The sequence below is a fragment of the Gallinula chloropus genome (genome assembly GCF_964237585.1).
Source record: "Gallinula chloropus genome assembly, chromosome: 2".
Taxonomy (NCBI): Eukaryota; Metazoa; Chordata; class Aves; order Gruiformes; family Rallidae; genus Gallinula; species Gallinula chloropus.
Genome location: NC_140086.1, coordinates 116,038,359 through 116,052,978, shown reverse-complemented (window position 1 = coordinate 116,052,978; position 14,620 = coordinate 116,038,359). Strand labels below are relative to the sequence as shown.

The 14,620-nt window shown below is 38.7% G+C and overlaps 1 protein-coding gene across 1 annotated transcript in view; it reads right to left on the bottom strand.

The window, feature by feature from the left end:
- ULK4 (unc-51 like kinase 4) overlaps window positions 1-14,620 on the bottom strand; it is a gene marked incomplete at its 3' end in the record, with an annotated part of 240,969 nt that overhangs the window by 81,418 nt on the left and 144,931 nt on the right. Inside the window, exon 31 of the mRNA XM_084260654.1 lies at window positions 14,245-14,350. Coding sequence (XP_084116780.1) covers window positions 14,245-14,350 — 106 coding nt within the window. The remainder of the gene's footprint in view (window positions 1-14,244; window positions 14,351-14,620) is intronic.

Genomic DNA, 14,620 nt, shown 5'->3' with positions numbered 1-14,620 from the left:
AATACTCCATACCATATAACATCATGCTCAGGAATAAAACTGGAGGGGAGTTTGGTTGGGAGGCTGCTGCTTCTGTACTGGCTGGGCCTCGGTCAGTTGGTGGTGAGAAATTGTTTTCATTTGAATCACTTGTCTGTCTTGGGTTTTATTTTCTTCCTTTCCTCTCCCTCCCTTTTCCTTAAAACACTCAATCTTTATTATCATGTCTTTTTAATTATTAAACTGTTTTTATCTTAACCCACAAGTTTCCTTCTCAGTTTTACCCTTCTGATTCTCCCCTCATCTCACCAGGGCTGAAGGAGTAAGCAAGTGGCTGTGTTTGTGTTTACTTGCCAGCCAGGGTTAAAGCAGAACAGCATCTTTTTCTCTACCATGCCTGCTCTGCCAAGCATAGGTGTCTATCAGGTATTAATGTACTATGAGGTCCCAGTAACTGTACTAACTTGCTCCAACATGGGGAGCCTGAACCATACTGTCCCAGGGTGTGCTTCATGTGTCACTTCTTACGATGTGATTTAGGCACTACCACTGCGCACCTACATTTCTCCTCCAGCATGTTTATGCCCAGACAAATGATTTTAGAAAGCAAATTCAGGCAAATAAATTAAGTTCAATTAAGTTCTTGTTTTCTAAGATACGCAACGGGGATGGGGAATAGAAAGAACTTGCAATGAAAGGTTCACATTCCTTTGTTCCTCCTCCATGTTATCTCAAGTGAAGAGACAAACATCAAGAATGATAAAATCTAACAGTAGCTAGAAACAGTGAAGTCATACTCCCAGCATTTTCTAAAATAATATGCTCTGCAACAGATTCAACACAGGCCACTGTTTTCATCTAGGATTCGGGATTGTAATAGATATCCTACACAACAGTGGCATACTTGATAAGGCTTCTCTCTATTTGCGTAAGGAAATGCTTTTCTGGTTCAGAGAGAAAACTAGTATGTCAAACAGCTTTAGGGATGCTCAATGACTTTCTGCAACAGGAGCACTTGCTTTTCCAGACAGAACCAACATCCAGTTGATACCTGTAAACGGCTGAAATGGGCTTAAAATTTTGGCTCTGCGCTGTCTGAACTAGGCTTCTCCTTTGCCTTTGTTCATAGATATTTTTAGGAGAGAACTGACTAGGACTAATTAAGTTAGTGCTTTAAGGGAGAAGGACTTTAGAAGTAGGGTACAAAAAGTAAAGTCTGGATCTAGTGAGTCTGGATCTGTACCAACTAAAAGCAGCTCTGACAGGGAAAGAATTAAAATCTGCAAAGCTGGACTGACAAATTATGCAAGAGCTGGAGAAAAGCCATAAGAAGTGGACACCAGAAAAGAGATGTATATAATTAAGTTTAAGACAGGCAAGTACAGGTCACAGCAAGTATAGATCAAAAATTTTGCACAACGTGGCCTGCCAGAACACTGCACTAAACCTGGGTAGCAGGCTATAACTCAGCCTGGGAGACTGGCGCCACAGGCTGCACCAACACTTGTCAGACTCATAGAACTGAATTGGGAAGTTATTGCCAAGAGTGGTCATTCGCTGCCTTCTGGATGGGTTACTGCCACTGGTTACAAGCATGACTGTATGCACACCTTTCATGAACACAGGTTTTGCAGGGAGCTATGCAGTCAGTTCTTGCATTCAGCACAACTGAGTATATTTGATATTCAAGCTGATCCCATAACGCACAGACTCAGTCTGAGTGACAGCCTGACCCATAGCCTGGGCAGGCAAGATTTTCGTAAATAATGGTGTTCCTTCCATATCTTCTGCCAAAACCCCTAAACCTGCCTTGATAACCTGTTCCTTTGAGTATTGCATCTGCCTTTTACTTATCTTAATTACAACTTTTCCTCCCAGTATAGATAAAATACTGTTGTTAAACTCATCATCTTGTGTTGCTGTTTGAACTACATGCTCCCTGGACTCAAGAACATTCAAAGTAATTTCTGAAGAAAATGTAAACACTTTGATCGAGTTTTTCTTCTAAGATAAATAATAGCACAAACCCACACCTGGGGGATCAAAATACACGATATCTATCTGTGTTTGAGAAGGACACTGCTAGTTTATTTCAGAAAAACATGTACTGGAAAGACTGGTGAGCCATCATGGATAATTTGACTGTTTTTTCAATCTTTATATAATACATATAGTAGCAGCAGTTTTGTTGTGTTACAGGTAAATAAGTAATTTTTCATGGCTGTATCATTGGCTAAAGAGTTGTATGTCACAGTCCGGGCATGTTAGCTAGGAAATAGGATCCTTTAAAAGTGTGAATAAATCCATTAACAACACTACCAGATTTTTGCCAACTCTCACAGGAATAAGGGTGAGAGGTTTTTGAGTAAGCAACCTGCGATATAAGCAAAGAATGGGCCTCAGGAAAGACACAACAAGTTGAAACTAAATGGATGCAGGTGAACAAGAAGCTTCCATCCTTTTTTTCCCTTATCTCTTCAAAAGGTGGGTGGTAATGGGTAAAAATAAAAGCAAGCTTCTCAGTTTTTACACTCTCATAAAAGAGAGAAAAGAGCTTTAGACTTTACAAAAAGATATCCTATTTCTTTCTCTATTCATCTTAAAAATTCAAAGGGAAGCACATATCTTTTTCCCCAACCAAAAAGAAGCAGCAGCTAGCTGATACGTTATCTTCTAACAATGTGGAGACATCTATAGAAACCTTTAAATCCTATTTATGAAACACACCCAACCCCCCATCCCCAACATTTATCAAGTTAGGTCCTCTTTAAATGAATAGTTACACAGATTTGCTTAAATTCAGATCTTAAATCCAGCACATGCTTAAGCATAGGTCTTTGCTGACACTCTTGTCTTCATATGCCTTTCTTACAGAAATATAACCTTGGTTCAATTAGAAAAAGCTTAAGCTAAAATGAGACAAAAATATATTTTAAAAAATGTGTGATATAAATGTAGAATTTGTCCAAAATGTATTTTAAAAAAAAATCAAATGGGATCATCAGGTGAGCATCTACATTTTTGTCAGAGCAGCTTAATATAGCCACTATGCCCCAGCTGGTGGGTTCAACTGTACATCCATCAGGTTCACCCAAGAGCCGACTTGGAAAAACTGATTATGTGCAGATGTATTGCTATAAAATGTAAATACTCATGGATACATAATAAATTACCGTATCAAATCTACAAGACATTGACCAAGCACTGTAGGAAAAACCTACTAGTCAAGGAGCGATAACTTACCTGACTTGAACGAGAATACACTCACCTGAATACGTATTACCTTAAGATGGTGGAAAACCCATGTGTAGACATGGATCTATGGCTTTAGACTTCAAAAGAAATTTACCACTAGAAATTCATTCTTAAATATGAAATGCATATAAAAATATAACTCACAATGTTTGGAATAAAAAAGCTGAATAATATTATAAAATTAAATCCTTAAGAGCAGAAGAAAACATCAAGCCATAAAAACTAAATATAAATATTGTATTTTAGACAAGATTTGAAAAATTAAAAAAAAAAGTTTAGGTGGAAACACACAGCCATCCCAGACATGTTTCAAGTAATAGACAACTACTTCGTATTTCTGTAGAAATTAGGACTTCCAAAAAGCTTTAAAAATCTAATTAACTTCAGTTTCTCCATTATGATACAATAACCTTTCTGCTTCAAAAAAAAAAAAATTATTTTCAAGTTTAGCTGTCCACATACAGTTTAAAACAGTGCCAAAAACTGGTGCTTGTTTTTAGCAACTGAGAAAACAAACTTCCTTCAGCAGGATCAAATAAGTGTGTCTGAAGAAGACCATTACCCCTAAGACAGAGCAATGATTGATTTGGTTTAATTTTGGGTATAGTATTTTGCACCACTGCAACTTTACCCTTACCTCAGATTGGCAATGATACATTGCTTTCATACTGAGACTTCTAACATCCAGAACAGAAAACAACCTGTAGCACAGTCTCAAACTGGGTCTCTCTTCAAATATACAGTTAATTTTTTTTATTTCATCCCTTAATATTTTTTGGCTTACTAATCACATCTGACAAGCTACAGGGAGACATAATCATAATTATGCTTTATTATCTGTAGCAGTTTGAACTGTTCGCGTTATCAGTAATTAACTTGTAGCTAATATGATAGCTAGGCTTTTACCTAGTTACTAAGTTTCTCTCAAACTAAACAAATCCACTCGTCCTAATAAATGATTTGGTTGCCCTTCAGGGGAGCGCTAGCATACTGTTTCATGGTACCACTTAAATCAGACTGCAGGAAAAGCAGCTCCTAGTACAAATGCAAAGATGACAATCTCCAGAGAGGAGGAACATGCATAAGCAGGTGGCAAGGTGCACGAGGATTTACAGATTTCTTCCTTTTTCCCAGTCCTGAGTTTGTCACCTTCAGATATCCACAGCCTCAGGTACGAAATCAATGCCTTAAATTTAAATGTAAAAAAAAAAATAAAAAAATCCATTTTTCAAATTAGTTTTCTGCTTCCAAACACTGTCAGTGTAATTGCTCAGCCAAACCCTTAACTCACAGTTTTGTCTAGGAAGTGGATAGGCACTAAAAAACATCAATTGTGGTTGGCATATCAGAAATATAAATCAGCCACAGTTTTGAAATTGCTGTATTTATTGAACTAACTTCCCACTGTTAAACTAAGCTGATCAGCTGTCAGGCTTCTACATAGGGCGTCTCAGACTAAAATACCACAGAATGAAAAGATTTGGAACGTTTTTTGTTATTACTCCTTTCTCTCCCATCAACTAGGTGTTAAAAATGAGATATCTGAGGTAGTTTAATCAGGAAGCTATACTGCAAGACGATCTGCTTGACTGGCCACAAGGGCAGTATCGGGAAGCCTACTCCAGCCACAGAAAAGGCCATTCCTCTTTTACAGCACAGGACCAGCGAGACAAGATGTAACAACCTGTTGAGCCTTTATTAACTGATTTTATCCTTTGAAGTCTTAGCAAGCGTGCTGTGACATTTTGCGCCTTGTGAGTACGGCTCTCAACAACAACAGGCTTGGTTCTACTTGAATGGCATAACTGCTTCTCACAGCAATTACCGTTTCTATTTTCATCCTTTGCAGATGACTGTATTGTTGAATATCACAGGATGACACAGGTTATTTTTTCCTCAAAGACTTCACTACTACTATGCTATTTTGACATGATTCCCACTTACCTTTTATGATACCAGACTTCTAAGTTTACCCATGTGATGTTATACACTTCCACCTGAGTGACTGGCATTTTGGGTCAGAAAAAACATCTTAATACAGTTAAAACAAATTCTGAACTGATAGATCATCACAGAAGAGACTTCTTCAGGCTCAACCACCACTGACTTCTCAGATAAGCTGTAACTCAAGTGAGTATAGTGGCACACGACTATTATGTTTAGATGTTCATAGAGACATCTGTGCTCTCAAGAGCTTAACTAACTTCTACAGCACTGGCAGGGAGCTGTTAAAGGCTTACATCCCGCATGGCAGAGGCTGTAAGGTGTGCACTTCCTAACCGAGGGACTTTCCCTGGCACATCCAAGTGACACAGAAACAACATCTGCAAGTACTCAGACAGAATGATGTGAGTCTCTCTGAATTTACTTTCTGCATTTCCAAAGGATTTCTTACTTTAGGTTTACTTAACTGATAACATTTTGTTTCTAAATATTGATTGAACATAGAAAATTTGTTTTTCTTTTTTAATTTCACTGAAGAAGTGAAAGGATGAAGAATATCCTTGAAAGATTTGTCTAAGAAACCTTTCTGGTCTATTGGGAGAGCTCAGAAATCAGTTTCATTTACCAATTATTATGTTAAAGAGCTGCATATGTAAAAGACTGATATGCTATACCCTTTTTTCCTCCCTAAGAAAAGGTTAAAGCTGGATGTTGATCTCACAAGTGCCACTTTTTGGACCAGATTTAACAATACGACACAAAGACATCGGAAATCTAATTAATCTCCTGACATTTGACTAAAAGTCAAAGCAGTGGATCACAAGATGAATAAGGATACTTTACCCATGAAGGCTGATCTTTCTTTCATGAGGTGCAAATGGGTTACAATGATCTGACTACAAAGTTTATTGCAGAACTCTTCCCTTTTAACAATTCTCCATGCTTTAGGCACCTACCATAGTTTCTTAATACAATGTTGAGTATAACAACTGCTTTAGCTAACATTCTGCATTTCCCCTAAAGGCCGTTCCTTAGGAAATTCACAAACTACTTGAAGTACCACTTACTACTAATAGCTGTTACATTTTAAAAGAAATTCTTGAAGGCTAGTTTTATTGTTGTGTTAAACCCCCAAATTTCACTTTTGCTTTTGTTTCCGAGATCCATCAGCATTAACCCAGGAGGAATAAAGTTTATGGTTCAGCAAATCCTATAATGGAAACTGGTTTTAAGCATCCAGACAAACATCTCTGCTCCCGCTGCTAGTGGTGGGTACTTCAGGTTAGTAGCCAAACACAGGATCATTGCAGCAGAGCCTGGAAAAGGTCATTCAATTCAACATGTCTGGATTGATGTACACATCATCTATAACACCACTTATGGAGTATAATGTGATTTCCAAAAAGCTAAAAAAGTAAACTCACTAGTAAGTAATGCTGAGCTGCAAACAATTTACTAGATCAGCTTTCAGTTGCAATGGAAACCTTTCCTGAAGGCAGAATTACTTGGAATTACTTTCTGTACCTTCTGAAAATAGTTGCTTATATAAATGTAATAAATTTGCAGCATTATCAAGAATAAATAGCAGCCTAGAAGGTTTATTTTCTAACAACCTGCTTCATTCAGTTCTTCCAAATGAGGATCTCGATGAAGCAGCTAAAGCCTTTGAAACAAATTTCTCTACACTACATACTATGTCCAAACTCTTCCTATAAGCAAAATACACATGTTGTAACAGTTAGAATGGAGAATTGCCTTGCCTTTGAACATAATGGGGGGGGGGGGGGACACACACATACAGGATGCAAAGTTTGAAAGCACACCTAACTACAGACAATTACGATTTAACACTTTCTGGTTTTAATTTGTGCAAACTATCTGTAAAACAAACCAATCAATCCAGAAATACAAGAAAAGAAAGGTGGCAAAAAGACCGAGTTAACAGTAAAGCAGTTTACACACCTGTGAGCTTTACTATAATGTAGTAAAAGTGTGTTAAGTACTGTGATACGCTTGGCCGTTTATTAGTCATCACTTTCCACATAATTAAGTCTTGCGCACTAACACCACTCACTTATCAAGCAGCCAAACCTGAATTTGTGGTTCATCTTATGCCTAAATTTGTCATTATGTCAATGCTTGTCAATAGACACCACATGTTTAGTACAGACAGTACATCTTTCCAGTAGACTGCACTAATGACTATAGAAACAGATGATCATCTAATGTACTCCTACAACACCTGCTTAAGAGCTGATGATTCTACTATCCAGAACTCGGTGCTCACTTCATAGTTGACAGATGTTAACAAGCACAAAGTAACATATAGATGGTTGCTTCACAACCAGTAGAAGTAACAATGCCCGTTCCCTACAGAATATAGGATTATATCACTGCCTACCTCCACAGCAATAAGTTGTCATCCTTGTCACTGATGACACCCTTTCCCCACTTCTGAAACTTTGGCACTGCTTCGTCCTAGCCACCCAGCTATACACAGGTGCTATAGTGGGAGTCGCTCCATGCATCGACTGATCCTGTGGGATCATTACATAGGTACCCCTCCTCTGTCATTAATCAACACATTGTTGAACTCAGTGGTCACAAACCTAAAGCAGAAGACTCAGATATCCTAAAAAGCAAACAGGAAGTGAATAGAGAAAACACCAGCGGATACAGTAATTAGCAGATATTTACAGGCCTATAAGTAGATTTCAGGATAATACAGAAGAGTAAGTTTTACAACTTCTAATTTAATTTAATAAATGCTAATGAAAATAGAATTCAAAGATGAGAAGGCTTCACCTCCATCAGTAAGAACTATTATAATCCAGGATAGTCAGACCAGTCAGTTCCAATTTGATCATGTCATAACTTCGTGATAAAAGGGAAAGTGTTGAAGAATGATGCTCCTCTCACATTTACATTCTTTAGTTCCTATCTGAAGGTATATGAGTTTACATCTTTCGGGGTTTTTGTAACCTAATTTCCATAGGGATTGTCCAAGATAGTATGTTGCCAACTTAATTTTTTAAAAAGTTTTGCAATTTGGAAATTTAAGGTATTAAAATTCCTTCCTTTCTGTATATGTATAAGTACATATACATCTCTATATATTTTGTGCCTGTCATGTATCACATTATTCCATTTTCTGTACCTTTAATTGATAAGCCTTTCAGCAAGCAACAGCAGTAATTTAATCTCTCTCCTCAGATACTGATTATTACAGAATTAATACAGACTTTGTATATTTGGAATGCTCTGCACTCTCAAGTTAACTTAAAACAGTCTGATGATTTCAATCAATGGGGAAAAGGAAGAAAGAAAGAAAGAAAGAAAGAAAGAAAGAAAGAAAGAAAGAAACTGGCAGACAGAAGAAAACTGAGGCAAAGAGGGCAAGTCACACATTTTTTAGAAGATCATACCAAAAATCTTCACCACTATCTTGGCTTTTCAGCACCTCACCTTAACTATTCACAAGAGACCCGATATTAATCCCAGTCTCCTTACTGAATTCCAATTTCAGCAATTCAACTGAATCATATTATTCCCCTCTAATTATTAAGTGGAAATTGTCATTAATGGTAACAGAACAAAAGCTTAATAGTTGATAACACATGTATGGGTCAATTTAAATTCCCTCTGTGACTTTTTTTGCATATGTTATTCTCCATCTTACCTTTAAACATTACAAGTGGTTATCATTACTTGTCTGATGTATTGTCACACCAAAGGATACAGTTCAGGGGAGAGAGAAATTAACACTAGGCAATCCACCTTGTAGGTGAGTTACTGAAACGCACAGCCAGTATTGTTATTAATATGAAGTCACAGAAGTAGCAATAAAGCAAGTGTCATCATGCAAAATTTCCTTGAGAGAGGGGAAAGTTCCACATGTTCCACTAAAAAAAAAAGTGTCTATCACCTAATAAAACCTCTTTGAACAGGAGAGAGTTCTGCAGGCAAACAGGCACAAAAGGAAACAGTGACAAGGGTCTCTGAATGATCTGTCTGCTGCAAAAAGCAATGCTTCCTGCCAGCTGAAGAAAGGCATACATAGAACCTGAAAGAAATCCTCACTAACTCCTGGAATCTTAGAAACAAAAAACCTTTGGACTGACCCCCCAACTTGAGTTCCTTATAAAGTTTAGCAAGAATGTAAGGATTTTAATTTCTAAAGCTCCAAATATACCTGAATTAATTCTCACACTGTAGTGAGGAAATAAGGGAAATTGTTGACCCATAATACTCTCCCTTCAGCCTTTTAATTTTAATGACAGGAGAGAAACATGAATTTTGAATGCTTTCATTAAGAGCATGGACACAGAGTGTTAATAGCTTAGGGTACCATTCACTTTCAGCACATTTGCAGGTGACATTGATATGAAGCAAGTTGTTAATGCGAAGGGCTGAGCTAACATTCAGAAGCAGCTCAAAAAGCTGAAGAGTCCAAAAAAAGATCACTGCCAGAAACCTCTTGAAGTTCAACAAAGACAAAGTTCTGCTCTTGGGAAGAAATAATGTCATAGTACAGGCAGAGGCTGAAAATGCACACACCATGTGGTACACCCTCCTAAATATCTTGGCTACCCTCCTTTAGGTTTGCTCTTGTCTATAATTATCTTGACTATAGTTTGGCACTTGAAGCAGGACATTGCATTCTAGATGAAACCTCATAAGTGCTGAATAGAAGAGAATAATAACTTTGCTCAATCTTCAAGTTATTCTTTCTGTTGCACACTTCTTTTGCCTTTATTGACTGACGTTGACTACCTTTTCAACATGGACTACAGGATGCTTTTCTATAAGAGGGAGATTAGTTTCCATTTTACTAGATCATGTTCTTTTCCATCACACAAAAATCCTTCAAAAATGACAAGTCAAATATCAAAGATAAAGGCAGAAGTTGTTTAATGTATTACCCTGTAGCACACACTATATATTTACAGCTAGTAATGAAAAGGATAGAAAGCCCTCCAGTTTGTATAGAATAACTTTTCATAGAACCATTTAAGTTGGAAAAAGACCTTTAAGATCATCAAGTCTAACTGTTAACCCAACACTGCCAAGTACAACCACTAAGCCATGTCCCTAAGCATGACATCGACACACGTTTTCAATACCTCCAGGGATGGCAACTCAACTACTCCCATGGGCAGCCTCTTCCAGCAATCAACAACCCTTCTGGTGAAGAAATGTCTCCCAATATCCAATAGAAACTTCCCCTGCTACAACCTGAGGCTGTTGCCTCTTGTCCAGTCACTTGCTACTTGGGAAAAAAAGACATTCACCTGGCTACATTCTCCTTTCAGGGAGTTGGAGAGAGCAATAGTATCTCTCCTCAGACTTCTTTTCTCCAAGCTAAACAACCCCAGTTCCCTCAGCTGCTCCTCACAAGACTCATGCTCTAGCCCATCCACCAGTTTTGTTGTCCTTCTTTGGGCATACTCCAGCACCTCAGAGTCTTTCTTGTAGTGGGGGGCCCAAAACTGAACACAGTACTTGAGGTGCATCCTCAGCAGTGCTGAGTACAGAGGGATGGTCACTTCCCTAGATCCTGTTGGCTGCACTGTGTCTGACAGAAGCCAGGGTACTGGCTCTTCTTGTCCCCCTGGGCACACTGCTGGTTCATATTCAGCCAACTATCAAACACTCCCATGTCTTTTTCTGACGGGCAGCTTTCCAGCCACTCTCCCCCAGGCCTGAACAGTGCATAGAGTTGTTGTGACCCAAGTGCAGGAGTCAACACCCACCCTTGTTGAGCCTTATACAGTTGGCCTTCGTTCATCGATCCCTCCTGCCCAGACCACTCTGTAAAACCTTCCTACCCTCAAGGAGATCAACACTGATGCCCAAGTTGGTGTCTGCAAACTTACTGAGGGAGCACTCAATCCATTGCCCAGATCATTGATAGAGATATTAAAGAGAGCTGGACTGAATACTGAGCCCTTGGGAACACCACTTGTGTCTAGCCACCAACTGGATTTAACACCAGCCCCCTGAACTCTTTGGGCCCAGACATGCAACCCATGTTTTACCCAGCAAAATGTACACCCATCCAAGCCATGAGCAGTCAGCTTCTCCAGGAAAATACTGTGGCAAAGAGCATCAAAGCCTTTACTAGAATCCACATAGACAACATCCACAGCCTTTCCCTCATCCACTTAAGAGAGTCACCTTGTCACAAAAGGAGATGAGGTTAGTCAAGCAGGACCTGCCTTTCGTAAGCCCATGCTGCCTGGCCCTGATAGCCTGGTTGTCCTGTACATGCTGCATGAAGTCACTCAAGATCATCTGCTCCCTAACTTTCCCCTAAGACTGAGGTTAGACTGACAGGCTTACTATTCCCCAAATACTCCTTTTCTCTCTTTTTCATTCAAAGAAAAGCTTACCGTCTACAAATACAGGACCAATAACTTCATAACATTCTTGCAAACCAAGTTTTCAGACATTCTTTTCTTGACAATCGGGCCCTTAATAAAGTACTGGCCAAAATCCAGGTTCTCAGTACTCTGGAGATTAGCCAAAGGGGAAAAGGGATGACAGAAGTTGGGGACATTTTACTTGAGATAGATCACTTCTGGCTGCTGTGCTGTTTTTCTTAGTCAGGATATTGAAATTCAGTGAGCCCAAGTTAGTGTTATTCAATCACTAATAGTCTGAAAATATTACTGAAGTCATTTATGACATAGCACAAGGAAAAGATAAAAGACTTTAATAATGTTTCTATACCACTTCCTTAATTTGGAAAGTAGCATGATGGAAGAGATGCATTTTATTTTTGGAGCACAGAAGTAAAAGAGTACTGATATACTACTAGCAGCATAAAAAGCTCTGTGAGACAATAAAGAGGAGATATTTAGGGAATGGATGCAGTTTTGCCATGTTGTTAAATAGTTTTGCACCCAATTTGCCATGCAGAAAGGCAGAGCTTATAACTTGGAGTAAAGCATTACAATTACATGGTTACAGTACTTGTGGGACTTGTCCTAACTTCTTTGCACGTCATTGTGCAGTATTAATAAGTTATCCTGTTACAGCTCAGGTCAGCACTGGCTTAGGATTTTGCCCGAGATAGAGCAGATGTGACCAAAGATAGTAAAAGCCACAAATACATCTAAACCCCAAGAATCCCCAAGCAGTTCTAAGTGTGATGGACAGGTTGCTGAGAAATAACCACAAAAATCATAGAATCACAGAATGCTCTGAGTTGGAAAAGACCTCAAACATCATCTTGTTCCACCCCCCCTTGCCATAGGCAGGGACACCCTCCATTAGACCAGGTTGCCTGAAGCTCCATCCAACTTGGCCTTGAACACTGGCAAGGAGGGAGCAGCCACAGCTTCTCTGGGCAACTGATTCCAATGCCTCACCACTCCAACAGTACAGAATTCATTTCTAATATCCAATCTAAACTTACCCTATTTTAGTAAACTCATTGCCCCTCATCCTATCACTACGTGCCCTTACAAACAGTGCCTCTCCAGCTTTCCTGTAGGCCTCTTCAGGTACTGGAAGGCTGCAACAAAATCTCCCCATAACCTTCTCTTCTCCTGGCTGAACAAGCCCAATTCTCTCAACCTGTCTTCATAGGAGAGGTGCTCCAGCTCTCTGATCATCTTCATGGCCCTTCTCTGGACTTGCTCCAACAGCTCAGTATCTTTCTTTTACTGGGCACCCATGAGCTGGATGCAGTACTCCAGGTGGGGGTTTCACAAGAGCAGAGCAGCAGAGATCAGAAACCTATGAGCTATCCCTCTCTAATTCAGTCATATTTTACTCCTCTTGCATCCCTTCTCGCCCTATTCTCATGCCACTAACTTCAGAGTGGATCTACTTGAAACAGAAGAGAGGAGCAGTTTTACTAGCTACAGTGTGAAGTTCGAGTTTGTCTCAATGGCATCGTTCATTCAGTCCCTTCAGAATAAAAAAGATCAAGAATTCAGCTCTCCCACTTTTACAGTGAGTGTTTTAACTTTCATAATTACCTTTAACTGCTATGGCCATTATGAAAAGAAGGGCATAATCCCTACTACCAATCTTGATGGAGTTTTAGACTGGTATGTGTTCTGAATTAATATTTTTTTTAGACTCACATATCTGATATGTAAGGTAGATCCAGTTCTTCAAATTTTCTTATCACCATCACTGTTCATACTTAAATCATTAATCATACTAAGTCTCATCTGGCTCCTTCTCTGATGTGACTACTATAGAAAAGTTATACTCTGATGAAGTTTCTCCCTCACACACCACCCATTCTTTTCCTAGAGACTTTTAAACAGCTTTCTTTCACCTCTGGGCTTCACAAGAGACTTAATTGTCTCTCCGCTGTCTCTCTATACAAATATCTTCCTTTTCCTTCTGGAGTAAGCTATATACTGCCATGCCAGTACTCTAGGTCTTTGATTTCTTCTATACAAACAGTAGTACTGTACTGCTGGATGCCACTTGTTCATTATTGATAAACAAAAGTAATACTATTAACGGGTGTATTTCTAAACAAGTTTGTAACTTTTTTTGCAACCACAGAAGCTTTCTCTTACTTTGTAAACCTGAACCAATTTCTAAATAAAAAGAAGTTTCAATAAATAAAACATAGTGAAATGAAAACATGGAATGGTTTGTAGACTAAGACTTCCTAATTAGTTTGGGCCCCACCCTACTAGTTCACATCACTGAACTGCAACAGAAGCTAGTTTTTAAAAAGTATAGAAATACTTCACAACTTATCCTTTCCCAGGTTTGAGCAGTGGGAAAAGGAGAAACTCGCAGAGATGATCTCTGCCTGCATTCTATGGTCAGAGCTCTGGCACACTCAAAGCTATCCCTCATGGCCATAAACCATATAGTTTTTCTTTTGTAAGCATGTTTTTTTGAAGAACTGCTTTCTAAAAGTTAAATTTAGTTAAATTAATTCAGCAAGGGAGGTAAATGAAGTTATGAGGAGTACCAGTCAGTGATTATTTAACAACCACTGTAGAATATAAATACATACAAATCTACAGTATCACACAGCGCCAGATATAGATAAACCAAGAATAACTAAAGATGGAGACAACATACCTTCTTCAAAGAGTAGCATCATGTTTGTGCTTTTACTTGCAACCACGTTATTCAGCAAGGCGATTGCAGTTTGCATTGTATTCCCAAGCATACTGTCTTGGTGATCCTGTAAAAAACAGCAACAAAAACCTAAAATAAAAATAATCTAATGTTCCTTTTGTAAGGTTAGAAAAAGACTACTCCCTTCCAAAAATGTAGCAATACAAAAGCAATCCTCTCCCAGTCTCTCACAGTTCAATATTTAAAAAACTGTAAAACCAGCCAAACATCTTAGTCAAGAATATCAGTTTCAAGGAGCCAAATTTCAAGTCAGACCAAAACTTCTCCCATGTTCTTTTGAAATGGAAGAGTTCCTTGGTAGGTCTGAAATGTTAGT